The sequence below is a fragment of the Ovis canadensis genome, chromosome 11, assembly GCF_042477335.2.
Source record: "Ovis canadensis isolate MfBH-ARS-UI-01 breed Bighorn chromosome 11, ARS-UI_OviCan_v2, whole genome shotgun sequence".
Lineage (NCBI taxonomy): Eukaryota > Metazoa > Chordata > Mammalia > Artiodactyla > Bovidae > Ovis > Ovis canadensis.
In genome coordinates this window covers 41,702,282-41,717,794 of record NC_091255.1, presented here as the reverse complement: position 1 = coordinate 41,717,794, position 15,513 = coordinate 41,702,282, and the positions used below count along the sequence as shown (strand labels likewise).

Here is a 15,513-nt window from a genome sequence, read left to right as displayed (position 1 = left end):
GAAGTGGCTCCCTGAGGGCCCTCTTCTCAACCCCCCCCCCCCGCCCCCGACCTCTCCTCCACACACAGGCAGCAGGAAATAGTCACGTGGTCCCCAACCACGCAGGGCTATCTGATCAAACACTTCCCCTCAAGAAACTCACAGCCTCATGGCCTCCTGGGTCTCATCAGCACGAGGGCCCCGTGCTGACACCAGACCCTGTCCATGCATCCACCCACCAGCCTGACCCACCCTCGAAATTTCTGCTGAACACACGGCCCATTTTAGGTGTAATGCCCTGTGCGTTCAACCTCCCTGCTCACTTCTGTCTCCCTGCCCTGTCAGAAATCACCACCATGACGACAGACCATGGTCAATTCTCCTGACCCCAGGGGTCACACCCTCTGAGCCCGACCACTCCTTCCATTCTAAGGATGCTCATTTCCAGCCTGCCCACTGGTCTGCCTCTACCCTCTGGCCACGAAGGCCAACCTGCGGCTCCTTGGACATGCAGAGTGTGCGCCCCCAACACGCCTCATCTCTAGGGGCCTGCCCGAGCCCACCGAGACTCGCCACCAGACAGCCCCTGCCACGCTGCCCTGCTTAACTCTCCACACGGCACTCCCAGGCCTCTTATTTCTCTGTCTCCCCTTCATAAAACATAAGCTCTGAGAGGACTAGGGCCTTGTCTGCCACATAAACTGCTGGGTTTCAATGTGACAGAGCCTGGCACACAAGTGGTGCCCATAAACACTGCTGAATCAAAGAATGAGTTCTGTACTTAAAGGACAAACAGAAAACTGCTCCTTCAACAGGCTGGGTCAGAGAACAGTGCAGTAAACACCCTGGCAATGACTGGCGAGTGGGCCCATGGAGGAGACAAAGTGGGTAACTGTCAACTCTGAAACCGAGGGCCCCTGGCTGCCCATGTGTCTTTGGGGACCTGTCTCAAGGGGTCGGGCCACCACAGTCTCTAGCTGGCACCCGGGGGAGGGGGTATCGTGGCAAAGACAAGGGTGCTGCCCACTGGCACCCTCCTCCCCACAAAGACACCCACGGGAAAGATCCAGGGCAGACAAAGAAAAGCAGACAAACTGACCCAAAGTGCCTGGGATTAAATCTCAGCTTCTCCTTCCAGATGCTCACTGAGGGGCCACCCAGTGCCAAGGCCCTGGGGCCAGGAGCACAGACATGACCAGAGGTGCTTCCAGGAGGCCCTCCTGACCCAGAGAAGGAGACCCTCGCACAGGTCACAACCCCAAAGCAAAGACACTGATCAGACCACAGCGGGCAATGGCACCCGAGGACCAATCACAGCCCCATCCCACCCCGTGAGCAGAGAGTGCCAAAGCTTCTGTACTCTTTGGCCAGAGATTTTACTTCCAAGAGAACTGATCCAAAGAAAATTTCTAAATTATTAAAGACTTACACACAGAGAGGTTCAAGATAGCACTGCACTCAACCTAGACGTTTAAGTGTAGAAAATCACTTGTGGTACATTCATATAACAAAAAACACTACAAATATAGCCATAATTGTATAAGTAGGAAGTGGCTGTGGCCGGGGAGTGGGTGGTGGGAAGGCCTTCCACTCTTTACCTTGCAAAGCTGGGACCAAGCACAAAAAATTCCCCCAAAGAATAAAGTTAAAAATCTTTTCAATCATTTATTTTTCATTAGGAAATGATAAGTCAGTTATAAAACAGAAAATGAGGTAAAATTCTGTGCTGAGAAAAACACAATATTTAAACATATTCATCCATGTCCAAAATAATGCACAAGGACACACACCAAAACACAATAATGGTTACCTTTGATTGACAGGATCTGGGTGATCTTAAATTTATTTTTTGATCCTCCATGTTTATACATAATGGATCAAATATGTATCCAAAATATAAAGGAGAAAAATAACATAACTTTTTAAAGAGAAGCATGAAACCTTGGGTGACAGGGAAAGTAAAGCCCCCGAGAGGACCAGGAGGCTCCCAGGCCCCTGTAAGCCAGGGCAGGGCTCCCCAGCCCCGCTTAAAACACTCACCTTCAGAAGCTTGAAGCGAGAGGCTGGGACAATGAAGTGTTTGTTCTGCTTCTTCTTGCAGATGCTGCAGCTATGGAAAGACACGAGCAGACCCCAGACGGTGAACAACCCTATGTGCCCTCTGGGTTTCCCAGTCCCAGGAGCCTGCTGACCATGGAGGTGAAGGCCCTCTGACTGCCCTCCAAGGAAGGGTGGCTCAGGCAGGCGGGCTGGGTGTTGGGGGGCCTCTGCTCCGCAGGTCCACAGCCAGCAGTGCAGGCCACACAACCCTAAGAAAACCAGGACGTGCAGAACCACATTCCCACTGCCCACCCCCACCCCCGGTTTACTAGTGACCGGAAGGGTGGGTTCTGGAGACTCACAGAAAGCAAGCATCAGGCAGATATCCGCTCTCCGCCTCGGGATCCACATCCCCCGCAGAAACTGACAAGGAGGCCTAGGTGCCCTGACCTCCTCTGCACATCAGAGGAAGCCCAGCTCCAGGGCCCACAGGTCCTCAGAAGTAAACCTAAGTCCCTTGTTTTAGTCCGCCTTTTACGAAACGCTAATTCCACACGAGGTCCTCTAACAGCTTATTCCATAGGGCTGCTTCTTCTATCTGTTAGTACTGGGTCAGTTCCTCCCCGTGGGAGGAATTCCATGGAATTTATTTATTCTTCACATATAACCCAGGCACCATGGCACCAAGGGGCAGAAAGAACTGGCTATTGTTGAACAGTCAGTTTCACACTAACCACAGGTCAGAAGTCGAGCCTGGAGGGCCTGACCTATCACACGGTGGGCAGGTGCTGACAGCGGGCCCTCTGCTGACCCTGGTAGCGTCACTTGCCTCACCTAGACATATGGGCCAGGTGGCCTGGGGCATGGCAAGCTTCCAGGTGTGCATGTGCTTGCCTCACCCCACCCAGTTCTGTGGAGTTCTGCAGACTCTGCCCAAAGCCTTTCATCCAGCATCCAGCCCGACCATCTTCAGGGTACTACTCTCTCCCACACACGGGTGGCACTCTTCTCTGAGAAACTGCCTGGCCCGAGTTGAGGGACCCCTCCACATCCCCTGAGGCTGTGCTGCAGGACTTGAGCTGTGTCACGCACACAGCAGGCTCTTATTCTTAGCCTCCCTCCATCTTTAAAATTTTTAATGAAAACATCTAACACACATAAAAGGAAAAAACAGAACATGAACCTTTATGTACCCATCACCTGACCCCAATTCCCTGCTCACGGCCATGGTGGTTTCACCTGGATCCCAACTCCCCAGACGATGCTAAAGCGCCCTCACGCGCTGTGTGCTCTGAAACAATGTAGGAAGACACTCACTTGCAGTCAAAGATGTGCAGGTCAGCCGAGGCCCAAACTTCAAAGCGCACCGCCCCACAGTGGCAGCCTCCTGTGTGTTTCACCAGGCCCTGGTATTCGCTGGAAGGAGCAGAAATCAGAGAGATTAGGATTCCTTAGCGGTCAGGCCGCAGTGGAAAGAGAGCAACAAGATGGAACTGGAGTCTTCACGGGACAACGGGGACACGTTTCTGCTTTTGAGGAGGTGCCCTCAGTTTTATAAAAGGATTCAGTGCCTTCTTTGTCTATGAGCTCTTTTTTCCACTTCTATTTTGTTAAGTCGCAGAATAAATTATTCCCAGTGTATGGAAAAGAGAACTGGGGTGAAGATCCTAAACCAGCCATTACACAAATTACTGAATATTTATATGACTGTGAAAAAGGGTGTACAGGCTGCTAAGAAAAAGACAGACAAGGGGACCAGACCGAGTCCAGTGGTTCAGAAGTCTTTGAGAAAGTTAACAAAAGGCTCCTATAATTCTGCTGTATTTCCCTCCGGTATTTTGCATACATGTGACTTTTTAAGAGCTATCTGTACACATTATGTTCAACTTTAATCCCTTTAAAACTTGTAAGTCAGGTCCTTCATTGGACATTATTAAGATTTGATAAATATCATCCAAGTACTCTCCAGAAGAGCTGAACACTCTTATCAGTAATGAATGAGAAAACATTTCACTGAATCTTCTCAAGCAATAATTATAGGAAAAGTAGCTTGCTGCAGTTTTAATTTGCATTTATTTGGTTACCAAGACTGTATGCTTTTTCATGTTTCTATATAAGCTGACTCCATTAATTTGATGTATTTTTTCCCTGCATACACAAATAATGTTTATGGTAAAAAACAAACCTTAAAACACTTGACAGTACTAAAGATGAGAGTCTCCTAACACCCAGAGGGACCCACAGTCAACGGTTTGCTCTGTGTTCCTCCAGATTCATACAATAATGTTTTAACAGTAACAGTGAAGTTACATATTCTAATTTAGTTTTTCTTTCTTGAATGAATGTAACTTGCGCCAATCTGATAGGTTAGAAAAAACAACTCATCCTTTCACCTCAACACTTTGATTTTTTTTTTTTTTTTTTTTTTTTTGCCATTTATCAGTTTGTTTTAAAGTCTAAATTTACTCCAAATCTGCGTTTTACGACACTGGGCAGTAGCTGGCACACTTAAAGGGCTCAAAATTGTTGGATGATGTAGATTTTAAAATGTTCAGCCTACAGTCCAAGATGATAAACCAAAAAGTGAAGCACATGGAAAACCCAGTATTTCATCTCTGAGAAGACTCGCCTAACGAAGAGAATTTCTTACGGACAAAAGACCAAAAAAAAACACTTTTAAGAAAAAGAGATCCTCAAGTTGTTATGCAATTGTTGGGTTGTTTTGTTTTTTTGGGGGGAGGGGTTCTAGTAAAACACGACTGACAATGAAATATTAAGGGCGCTACAGGGCAGGGGCCTCATCTAGACGACAAGGCGCCCCCCGGAGCTAACAGCTCACTGCGAACCCCACGGACCGTCCAAAGTCCTCCTGCGGCCGCTGGGAAAGCCGAGGGTCCTCGGCCCGCGGTCGCAAAGCGGGGAGAAGCAGAGCCTCGGGCCCTGGAGCGCCCACGGTGGTTCCGAACCCAGCGGCCCGCTCGGTCTTCCCGCCGCCTGGCTCCGCGCACTGCGCTTGCTGTAACCGGGCCGCCGGTCTCCCCGAAGGCTCCGAACAGTCCCAGCGCCTCTCGCCCCGTCCCTGCCCTCACAGCCGCTCTCCAAACACACATGCACAAACACGAAAGAGGCCCCGGACCAGGGAGCCGCGCCGACCCTCCTCCCAGGAAGGCGGCCGCCTCGGCGTTCCGCGCGGGCCGGGCGGAGGCCATTGTCTGGCCGGTGCGCGGCTCGAGCACCGCGGGGACGTTAGGGGCGCCGGCCCGGCCGCGCCGCACTCACTAAGTGTCCAGCAGCAGCTTGGCGGCGCCCTCGAAGCTGAGCCTCTGCCGCTTTTGGAAGGTCTCCCAGCGCTCCCGCTGCTCGCCCAGGTCCAGCTCGGACGCGGTGAGCGCCGCGGGCGGAGGCGGGGGCAACGGCGGCACCGGCGGCGGCTCCCCGGGGCCCGCCTCCTGCACCGGCGGCGACCGTCGCTTGGCCGCCGGCTGCCTCGCCGCCGCCCGGCTCCCGCCCCCGGCCTGGGCTGCGGGCCGCCGTGCGCGGTCGGCACTAGGGGCCGAGGCGGGGGCCCTGGAGGACCCCGGCCGCTTCTGCCCGCGCGGCTTGGTCGCTCCGCCGCTTCTCGCCCGCCGCATGGCTCCCGCAGCCTGGCGCGCAGGCCTCTCCGCCGCGCGTCCCCGCTCACCCGCGCGCCCGCAGAACCTCGCGCGCTACCGCCGTCCGCGCGCGCCCGCCGCCCCTCTGGCATACGGGGCGCCGCGCCCGCCCCGCCCCGCCCCGGCCGCTGTCCGGCTTCGGCCCCCGCCCCGCCCGCACCTGGCCGCCGCGAGCGCACCCACCCCTGCTCGCCGCGGGGCCCGCACCTGCGCGGCTCCAGCCCGCAAGCCCTGCGGGATCGCGCCTCGGGCCTCGGCTCCCGACACTCGGGGCCCGTTTGCACCTGCCGCGGAGCCTCCGGGCCCCCTGAAATCCCTGAGGGCTTCCTCCTGCCGTCTTGAGGCCTGGGTCACCCTGAATTCCCTGTCACATGCGAGCAGACACCCCGGGGCAACTTCATCTCTGATGAGGACAGCACCTGCCTGGCAGGAGCCATCGTGCGCCCGAATGAGCTAGGTAATGTGGATAAATGACCTGCCTCTCCGGGACAAGCAGCAGCTGAAATCAGAGTTCTCACACTTGGGCATTCCTGACATTATAAAACAGCGTCTTCAGGGGCTCGAGAGTCAACAGATTTTTTAAATTTAATAAATGAATGAACTCCGCACCAAATTCTGTTATTATGGTTCTATTGATCACAGCACCAATTTAAAGACAAACTCACAAGAACCACTGATGGAACTCAAATATTTTCCAAACCTATTTTGTTTCCCTATTTTATTCATATCTTCAAAGAAATAACATTTTCATTTACTAATTTTTACTATTTTTTGTGCCCTACTTCCTTAATTTTCACCTTCCTTTGTTAATTCTGTTATCTTATCATTAGTTTATTGAATCAAATACAGAGGTTCTTTATTTTTAGTATTTTGTTGTTGTTCAGTCGCTAGGTTGTGTTTGATTCTGCGATCCCATGGACTGTCACACGCCAGACTCTTCTGTCCTCCACTGTCTACTGGAGTTTGTGCAAATTTATGTCGAGTCAGTGAAGCCATCCAACCATCTCATCCTCTGCCACCCTTTTCCCTTTTTGCCTTTAATCTTTCCCAGCATCAACGTCTTTTCCACTGAGTGGGCTCTTTGAAGCAGGTGGCCAAAGTGGAGCTTCAGCTTCAGCATCAGTTGTTCCAAAGAATATTTAGGGTTGATTTCCTTTAGAAGTGACTGGTTTGATCTCTTTGCAGTTCAATGGATTCTCAAGACTCCTCCAGCACCACAATTGGAAAGCATCAGTCCTTCGGTGCTCAGTCTTCTTTGTACGTGACTACTGGAAAAACCATGGCTTTGATTATATGGACGTTTGCAGGCAAGGTTAACGTCTCTACTTTTTAATACACTGTCTATGTTTGTCATAGCTTTCCTTTCAAGGAGCAAATGTGTCTTTTAATTTCAAGGCTGCAGTCACTGTCCACAGGAATATTAATGACTATAAATTTCCCTGTGAGTACAGCTTTAGCTGTATGTATTAGGGGTTCACTGGAGGTGTATAGTTTACACACAGCAAAATGCACATATCTTTTATCTTCTACTTTTTTATTGAATACTTTTAAAAATTAAGATGAAAGTGATATAACAGACATTTTAACGTGTAGTTCACTGACACTGCATTCATGGTTCTGTACAGTACCACCTCGATCTAGTTCCAAACTCTTCTATTGTTTTTATATTACATTTATACCTTGCTGGTAAATAGAAAATTCACTGAGATAAACACTGTGTCGATTTCCCTCAGCAGATAACTGACATTTTACTAAACGATTTTTTCTTTTTTAACAAGGGTAGCTAAGACACTCCATCTGTATTAACTCTTTCCTAGGCTGCCACCTTTGGGCCAGTTTATGACTCCTTCACTTGGGGTAAATTCCAAATAAATCTAATTTAACTTTTTAACAAGTTTGCTTTAAAATTTTTATATAGTAGATATTGGAAAAAAGGAAGATAAAATTGACACTTTGCTAAAGTGCAATTTTTGTGACTTTTTTGGAGGAGTTCAATTTTTTTTTTGAAAGTATAGTTGATTTACAAGGTTTCTGGTATACAGCAGTGATTCATTTATACATATATATATTTTGTATTCTTTTCTGTTATGATTTATGATAAGATATTGATATTCCCTGTTTGATAGGAACTTGTTTATCCATTCTATATATAATATACATCTGCTAACACCAAACTCTAACAACTGGTTTGTTAGCAAACCAATCTGCTAACAATCCAACACTCCCCACTCTGCTCCCCCTTGGCAACCACAACTCTGCTCTCTTTGTCTGTGCGTCTGTTTCTCCTCAGTAAACAAGATCATTTGTGTCATATTTTAGATTCCACATATAAGTAGTATCATATGGTATTTCTCTTTCTCTGACTCAGTTCACTTAGTATTATAATCTCTAGGTCCATCCATGTTGCTGCAAATGGCATTATTTCATTCCTTTTTTATGGCTGAGTAATATTCCATGGTATATATGTACCCTATCTTCTTTATCCATTCATCTGTCATGGACAAGTACATTGCTTCCATGTCTTGGCTATTGTAAATGGTGCTGCTTTGAATATAGAGATGAATGTATCTTTCTGAATTATAATTTTGTCCAGATAAATGCCCAGAGTGGGATTGCTCTGGACATCATATGGCAATTCTACTTTTCATTTTTTTTAGTGCTGTTCTCCACAGTGGCTGTGTCAATTTACATTATCATTTAAATGTGTGAGAGGGTTCCATTTTCTCCACCCTCCCCAGCATTTTTTGTAGACTTTTTAATGATAGCCATTCTGACTGGTATTTCTCTAATAATTAGTGATACTGAGCAACTTTTCATGTGCCTGTTTGCCATCTCTATGTCTTCTATTGAGGTTTCCTGCCTATATTTTGATTGGGTATTTTGGTTCTTTGCTCTTGAGTTGTATGAGCTGTTTATTTTGGAAATTAAACCCTTGCTGGTTGTGCTATTTGCAAGTATTTTCTCCTTTACCACAGGTTGTCTTTTCACTTTGTTTATGGTTTCCTTTGCTGGCAAAATGCACGTATCTTAAATATACAGCTTATGTAACCACCACCAACTCAAATATAGAACATTTCCAGCAGTTTAGAGAGTTTCTCTCAGGTGAAAGAACAGAGGGGACCAGTATTTTGACTTCTATCACCAGAGGTTAGTTTTACCTATTCTTGAACCTTTAAAAACAGCATGTCTGACATCTTTCACTCACTATAATGTTTTTGAAAATCATCCATGTTGTTTTGTGTACATGATTTTATTTGCTGTTGTATAATATTTGACATGAATACATCACAGTTTATTCTCCTGTTGGTGGATATTTGGGTTGTTTCCAGCTTGGGGGCTATTATGAATAAAGCTGTTATTTCATTTACATTTGTGTACAAGTCTGTGAACTCACTTTGGTATATATACTTAGGAGTGAAATTGCTGGGTCATAAATTAGCAGTATACTCTTACAAGAACTACTAAAGAGCTTTCCAAAGGCCACACCATTTTATATCCCACCCGTGTATGAGAGTCACGGGTATGCTATACCCTCACAACATTTGGTATTGTCAGTCTTTTAAAATTTAGCCTTTCTAGTGGTGTTTTTTTTTTTTTCATGTCTTTGACAAGCAGTGATGTTGAAAAACCTTTTCATGTGCTTATTGACCACTTGGACATCTTCTCTCTAAAGTGCCTGCTGACAGGCACTAAATTGGCTTGTTTGATATATAAGACTTATTTATGTCTGGATGTGAGTTCTAGGCCAGACATATATATTTAAAATATATGCAACTAGAGATTATCATACTATGTGAATTAAGTCAGAAAGAGAAAGACGAATACCATATGATATCACTTATATGTAAAATCTATCTACAAAACGGAAACAGACTCACAGACATAGAGAGCAGACTTGTGGTTGCCAAGGAGAAGGGGAGGTGGGAGGAGAGGACTGGGAGTTTGGGACCAGCAGAGGTAAACTATTGATACAGGATGCATAAACAACAAGGTCCTACTGTATAGCACAGGGAAGTGTAACCAGTATCTTGTGATAAACCATAATGGAAAAGAATATAAAAAAGGATATATACATAACTGAATCATTTCATTGTACAGCAGAAACACAACATTGTAAATCAATTATATACTTCAATTTTAAAAATTTCTTTAAAGGAATGTAGGAACTTTCCTGGTGGTCCAGTGGTTAAGACTCTGTACTCCCAATGCAACGGGCACAGGTTAGATCCCTGGTCGGGAAACTAAGATCCCAAATGCCATGTGGTGCAGCCAAAATAAAAAGGAACACCGCCTGACTGACACCTTGATTTTATCCAGTAAGATCTGCATTGGACCTCTGACCTCCAGAACTGGAAGATAATGGCTACTTTTAGCCATTATATATACACATGACTTCCCTGGTGGCCAAGTGGCTAAGACGCCAAGCTCCTAATGCAGTGGACCTGAGTTCGATCTCTGGTCAGGGAACTAGATTCCACGTGTCACAACTAAGATGGAAGATCCCAAGTGCCACACGCAGTTAAGACCTGGCACAGCCAAATAAATAATAAATAAATAAAATTTAAGTGGGCATCTTTTGGTTCTAGTCCAGCCCCTAAAATTACAACATAACAAGTCTCTGGTGACTCAGGATGTGGAGAGATAGACCCAGAGTATAATGTGCTGGCATAACAATGACAGGGTACACTCAACTTTAAAAGAAAAACATGAAAACCCTTGGCAAATCTGCACAGGATTTTGGGAAAAGGGAATCTGAAAACAGTACAGTGTATTCGACTTGCTTTTTTCTAAAGCATAAGTTCCCATGATTTTGGCCAGAATTGCTAGAAATATAGATGCATAAGAGAGTACATAACATTGCCCTCCAACGGCAAGCATGCTTTTCTGATACAGTTTGTGCTTGAGATTGAAGGTTGTTTTAGTTGTTTAGTTGGTAAGTCATGGCCAACTCTTGCCACCCCATGGACTATATTGCTTGCTTGCTAAGTCAATTCAGTCATGTCCGACTCTGGGCGACACTATGGACTGTAGCCCACCAGGCCCCTCTGTACGTGGGATTCTCTAGGCAAGAATACTGGAGTTGGTTGCCATGCCCTTCTCCAGGGGATCTCCCCAACCCAAGGATTGAACTGGCCTGCCGTCTCTTATGTCTCTTGCATTGGCAGGCCGGTTTGTTACCACTAGCGCCATCTGGGAAGCCCCATGGACTGTACAGCCTAGGCTGATTCAGCTCCTTGGAGTGTGCAGAATCCACACCCGCCACCAGAGGGTAGGAGTCCCTATGACACACAGACCAGGCAGGCGCAGCCTCAGGGGGTTAGTGCCCACTCTTAGACACATCATTTTGTACCCACAGGCAGGCTTGAGGCTACCTGCAAGCTTTCTGACTAGCTGCAGATGCAGAAAGCACCTAGCAGAGGTTAGGGTGGGCCAGCCTCACTGTCCCTCTCAATCACAGGAAGTGAAGTGAAGTGAAGTGAAGTGCTGCTACTGCTAAGTCGCTTCAGTCGTGTCCGACTCTGTGTGACCCCATAGACGGCAGCCAGCCAGGCTCCCCCGTCCCTGGGATTCTCCAGGCAAGAACACTGGAGTGGGTTGCCATTTCCTTCTCCAATGCATAAAAGTGAAAAGTGAAAGTGAAGTCGCTCAGTCGTGTCCGACTCTTAGCGACCCCACGGACTGCAGCCCACCAGGCTCCTCCATCCATGGGATTTTCCAGGCAAGAGTACTGGAGTGGGATGAAGTAAGGAGCACCCAAATCCCTCTGGTCCTGTGACAGGCTTGTTGCTGTCCCTGCTGCTATTTATATCAATTTCTCCTCCCTCCTACGGACATGCCAACGGTAACTTCTGTTTTCTGAGGATTTGCGGGGCCACCACTAACTTCTGTGCCGATCAGAACATGAAGTCTCCCTTCCGGGCAGACATAGGACCTGGCAAGCTGACTGACTGCTCCTGAGTTTAAAAAAAAAAAAAAAACAAGCCTCTCCCTGGGCAAGGGGGGTCAGTAGTCCTGAGACCTTCATAAGCACCAGGCACAGCGCCAACAGGTGCTTCACATACTGTGTCTGACGGTCCTCAGGCAGGCACAGTGAGTGTCTACATTCTCCTGATGTGGAAATTGAGGGTGTAGATAACTCATGCTCACACAGCTAGCAGGTGGCAGGGCTCATTTCAGAGGGAAGGGCAATGACTTTGGTTGCCTGAAACTTCCTCCCACACCCACTGCGCTCACTGGAGCCCCAGCTAATGCAGAGCCTCCCAAATGAGCTCCCTGCGTTCAAGTCTCCTGCCTCCCCTCCTACTCCCTCAAAGAGGGCAAGAGAGATTTTTTTTTTAGTTCCTTAAGCTTTGTTTTGTATGTTCTTTTTTCCAAGGAAGAAGCTGCTCCTTTCTTAACTGACTGGGTTTCACACGGTACCAAAGGCCCCCGTCCAGACACCCCTCAGGGCCCCGCAGTCCTGAGTCAGGGCGTCCCAAGTTGGGTAGGGGGCAGGCAGCCCTCCACTGCCCAGGGGTGTGGTGGGCATACCTTGCTGCCCATAAATACCCTCCACAAATACAGCCCAGTTGTTTCCAGGTAAAAAGGCTGAGCTGTAGCAGTCCCAGGGCCTGGCACTAGAGGGACCCTGCTCCGAGGACAGGGGCCCCACGCTGGCACCTGCACACACACCTGCTGGCAGTCCCAGCCCAGAGCGCCAGGGGGCAGAGCTTCCTCATGGCAGTGGTCCCAGTGCCTGCGAGCCTCAGCTCCTCATTGTTACAGTAACTACAGAATATACATGTACAGGTCAAATTACATTAATAAAAAGAATGTCCAACTAGATTAACGAATGGAGCTTTTGTCCATTTTTCTAACATTCCCAACATCCTCCTCCCTGCTTCCTAAGAAGTAACCACCACCCTGAATCTGCTGCTTATCTGATCACATGTGTGGTGGTGGTGGTGGTTCAGTCGTGTCCAACTCTTGCAACCCCATGGACTGTAGCCTGCCAGGCTACCCTGTCCATGGGATTCACCAGGCAAGAGTACTGGAGGGGCTTGCCATTTCCTTTTCCAGGGGACCTTCCTGACCCAGGAATCGAACCTGGGTTTCCTGTATTGCAGGCAGATTCTTTACTGACTGAGCTACGAGGAAAGCCTTATCACCTGTGTATGTACATCTAAATGGGCTTCCCAGGTGGCTCAGAGGTAAATAATTCGCCTGTAGTGCAGGAGACGCAGGTTTGATCCCTGGGTTGGAAGAGCCCCTGGAGGAGGAAATGGCAACCCACTCCAGTATCCTTGTCTGGGAAATCCTATGGACAGAGAAGCCTGGTGGGCTACAGTCCATGTGGTTGCGAAAGAGTCAGACGCAACTTAGTGACCAAACAACAACAAATGATGTACATGTATTTAGATTTTACTCGTTTGTTTTTGAATTTTATGTAAGTAAAATAGTACTGTATGCCTTCTTCTGAGACTGTTCTTTTGTGAGTCATCCCTGTGGACATGTGTAGTGGGAGCTGATGCATGTTCACTGGTGCACAGGATTCACAGAACGAACATCCCACAATGCCCATGTCACTGTTGACAGAGATACAGGTTTAGATGTTGCTACTATGATCAAGCTTGTTCATATCCACTGGGGCAGGTGTGCAAGCGATTCTCTAGGATATAGTGTTTAAAAATCTTTTCAGATAACTTAATTATCTGAGTACATGCCAAGGTTTTATTATAGTCTTGCTATAAGAACAAAGGGCTCTGACAGACCAGGGGTAGGAGGGGGCGGTCCTTTACCAAGGAAGCCTCCAACACCAGCTAGGTGTCCTAGAATTTAACTCAATCTGATGCCACCTGCCTGGAATTACCCTCAGATCCCAAAGGTTAAAGGCTCAGTCCCACCAGACTGTCCCCTCACCTCCCCTTTCCCAGACACCAATTCCAAGTCCAGGTTGTCACCTGTGCTTCTGACCTAGACCCACGGCCTCCTTCCTCCTGGAGTTTCACTGATTTGTTCAACCGGCTCACAGACACCAGGAAAACTGTTTACCCACCAGATCCCTGGTTTATTACAGAGGACATATCTCAGGAGCAGACGCACAGGGCCAGGAATGTGGGAAGGGATACAGACCCTCCATCCCTCTCTGGGACCACTCTCACTGCCACTAGTCCCAGCTCCACTGTTCACCATCACAGGCTCTCCAAACCTCGTACTTTAGAGATTTTTTTGGAATTTTAATTGGAGGATAACTACTTTACAATATTGTGATGGTTTTTTGCCGTACGTCATCATGGAGGCTTCATTACGTAGGCGTGATCGATGAAATCAGTGGCCACTGACGACTGATTCAACCTCAGCCCCTTCTCTCCTCCCTCAAGGTGGGGGAGGAGGGCTTAAGCGTCCAACCTTCTGACAAACAGCCCCCAAATTTAAGGCCTTTCCAAAAGTCGCCTCATTAACACAAACTCTGGGAAGGCTGAAAGGTGCTCGTTATGAATAACAAGAAATTTTTATCACTCTGACCACTTAGAAAATTCCTAGGGTTTTAGGAGCTCTATGATAGCAGTGAGGATGAAGACCAACTTCTTACAAATCACATCACCACAGTAATCTCTGTTAGACTGTGTATAATGATGCTGCTGCTGCTGCTAAGTCGTTTCAATCAGGTCCAACTCTGTGCGACCCCACAGACGGCAGCCCACCAGGTTCCCCCGTCCCTGGGATTCTCCAGGCAAGAACATTGGAGTGGGTTGCCATTTCCTTCTCCAATGCATGAAAGTGAAAAGTCAAAGTGAAGTCACTCAGTCGTGTCTGATTCTTCAAGACCCCATGGACTGCAGCCCACCAGACTCCTCCGTCCATGGGATTTTCCAGGCAAGAGTACTGGAGTGGGGTGCCATTGCCTTCTCCAAGACTGTGTGTAATAGAAACATCTAATTAAAGATCTTTAGACTTAATAAATAAATAAATAAAAAGATCTTTAGACTCTTGGGGACTTCTCTGGTGGTGCAGTGGTTAAGACTTTCAGCTTCCAATGCAGGGGGCACAGGTTCAACCCCTGATCAGGGAACTGAGATCCCATGTGCCATGAGGTGCAGCCAGATAAAAAAAAAATCTTAAGACTCAAATTAAAGTATGAGTATCTAGTATCTCAGAAGAGATCTTATTTTGGTATTTTGGTTATAATCTATCATAAAATTGCTCAAATATGTTATTAGGAATGCTACCTGTTTGTGAATTATGTAAACCCACAGGCCAGACTGAGGATAATTTTTCTTCTGTAATAACTGAAGTGATATTGCTGGATCCAGGAAATATTCTTGCTCAATTTCGTTTTCCAAAGGGGTTGAAACAATTTAAACTCTCACCACAGTGGATATTGTCTGATTTTTTAATCCCTGCACATCTGGAGGTTATGAAGTGGTATCTCACCATGGTTTTGTTTATTCCTGATCTCCTTGAGCAACTTTTTATGATTGCATACATTCTCAGTCACTTCAGTCCTGTCCAACTCTTCATAACCCCAGAGACAGTAGTCCGCCAGGCTCCTCTGTCCACAGGATCCTCCAGGCAAGAATACTGGAGTGGGTTGCCATGCTCTCTTCCAGGGGATCTTTCTGACCCAGGGATCGAACCTGTGTCTCTTACATCTACCTGCACTGGCAGGCAAGTTCTTTACCACTAGCACCACCTGGGAAACCCCAGCTTTTTATGTTTATCCCATCCTATTTCCTCTTCTATATTCTTCATATACTCTAGATCTGTGCTATCAATATGGCAGCCACTAGTCACATGTGACATTAAAATTAAATACAATTTAAAACTGAGTTTCTGGGCTGCAGCAGACGACTTTGGCATG

At 47.4% G+C, this 15,513-nt stretch overlaps 2 protein-coding genes across 15 annotated transcripts in view; one reads left to right on the top strand and one right to left on the bottom strand.

Annotated features, from left to right (window-relative positions):
- Nucleotides 1-3,605, top strand: part of PIGL (phosphatidylinositol glycan anchor biosynthesis class L) — a 52,790-nt gene extending 49,185 nt beyond the window's left edge. Inside the window, exons 7-8 of the mRNA XM_069603440.1 lie at nucleotides 2,081-2,178; nucleotides 3,423-3,605. Of these exons, the coding sequence (XP_069459541.1) occupies nucleotides 2,081-2,170 (90 nt within the window). The 3' untranslated portion in view covers nucleotides 2,171-2,178; nucleotides 3,423-3,605. The remainder of the gene's footprint in view (nucleotides 1-2,080; nucleotides 2,179-3,422) is intronic.
- The window catches only part of CENPV (centromere protein V), a 40,021-nt gene extending 34,215 nt beyond the window's left edge, over nucleotides 1-5,806 (bottom strand). For 13 of the 14 annotated variants that reach the window (XR_011259857.1, XR_011259852.1, XR_011259849.1 and 10 more), the window contains exons 1-3: nucleotides 5,299-5,776; nucleotides 3,337-3,435; nucleotides 2,020-2,089 (exon numbers count right to left, since the gene is read on the bottom strand). Coding sequence is in view for 1 of the 14 variants with exons in the window: in XM_069603437.1 (XP_069459538.1) it covers nucleotides 2,020-2,089; nucleotides 3,337-3,435; nucleotides 5,299-5,651 (522 nt within the window). In the remaining 13 variants the exon portion in view is untranslated. Of the gene's footprint in view, nucleotides 1-2,019; nucleotides 2,090-3,336; nucleotides 3,436-5,298 lie in introns of all 14 variants that reach the window. The other variant, XM_069603437.1, reaches the window with a different exon arrangement.
- Between the last annotated feature and the right edge of the window lie 9,707 nt (nucleotides 5,807-15,513).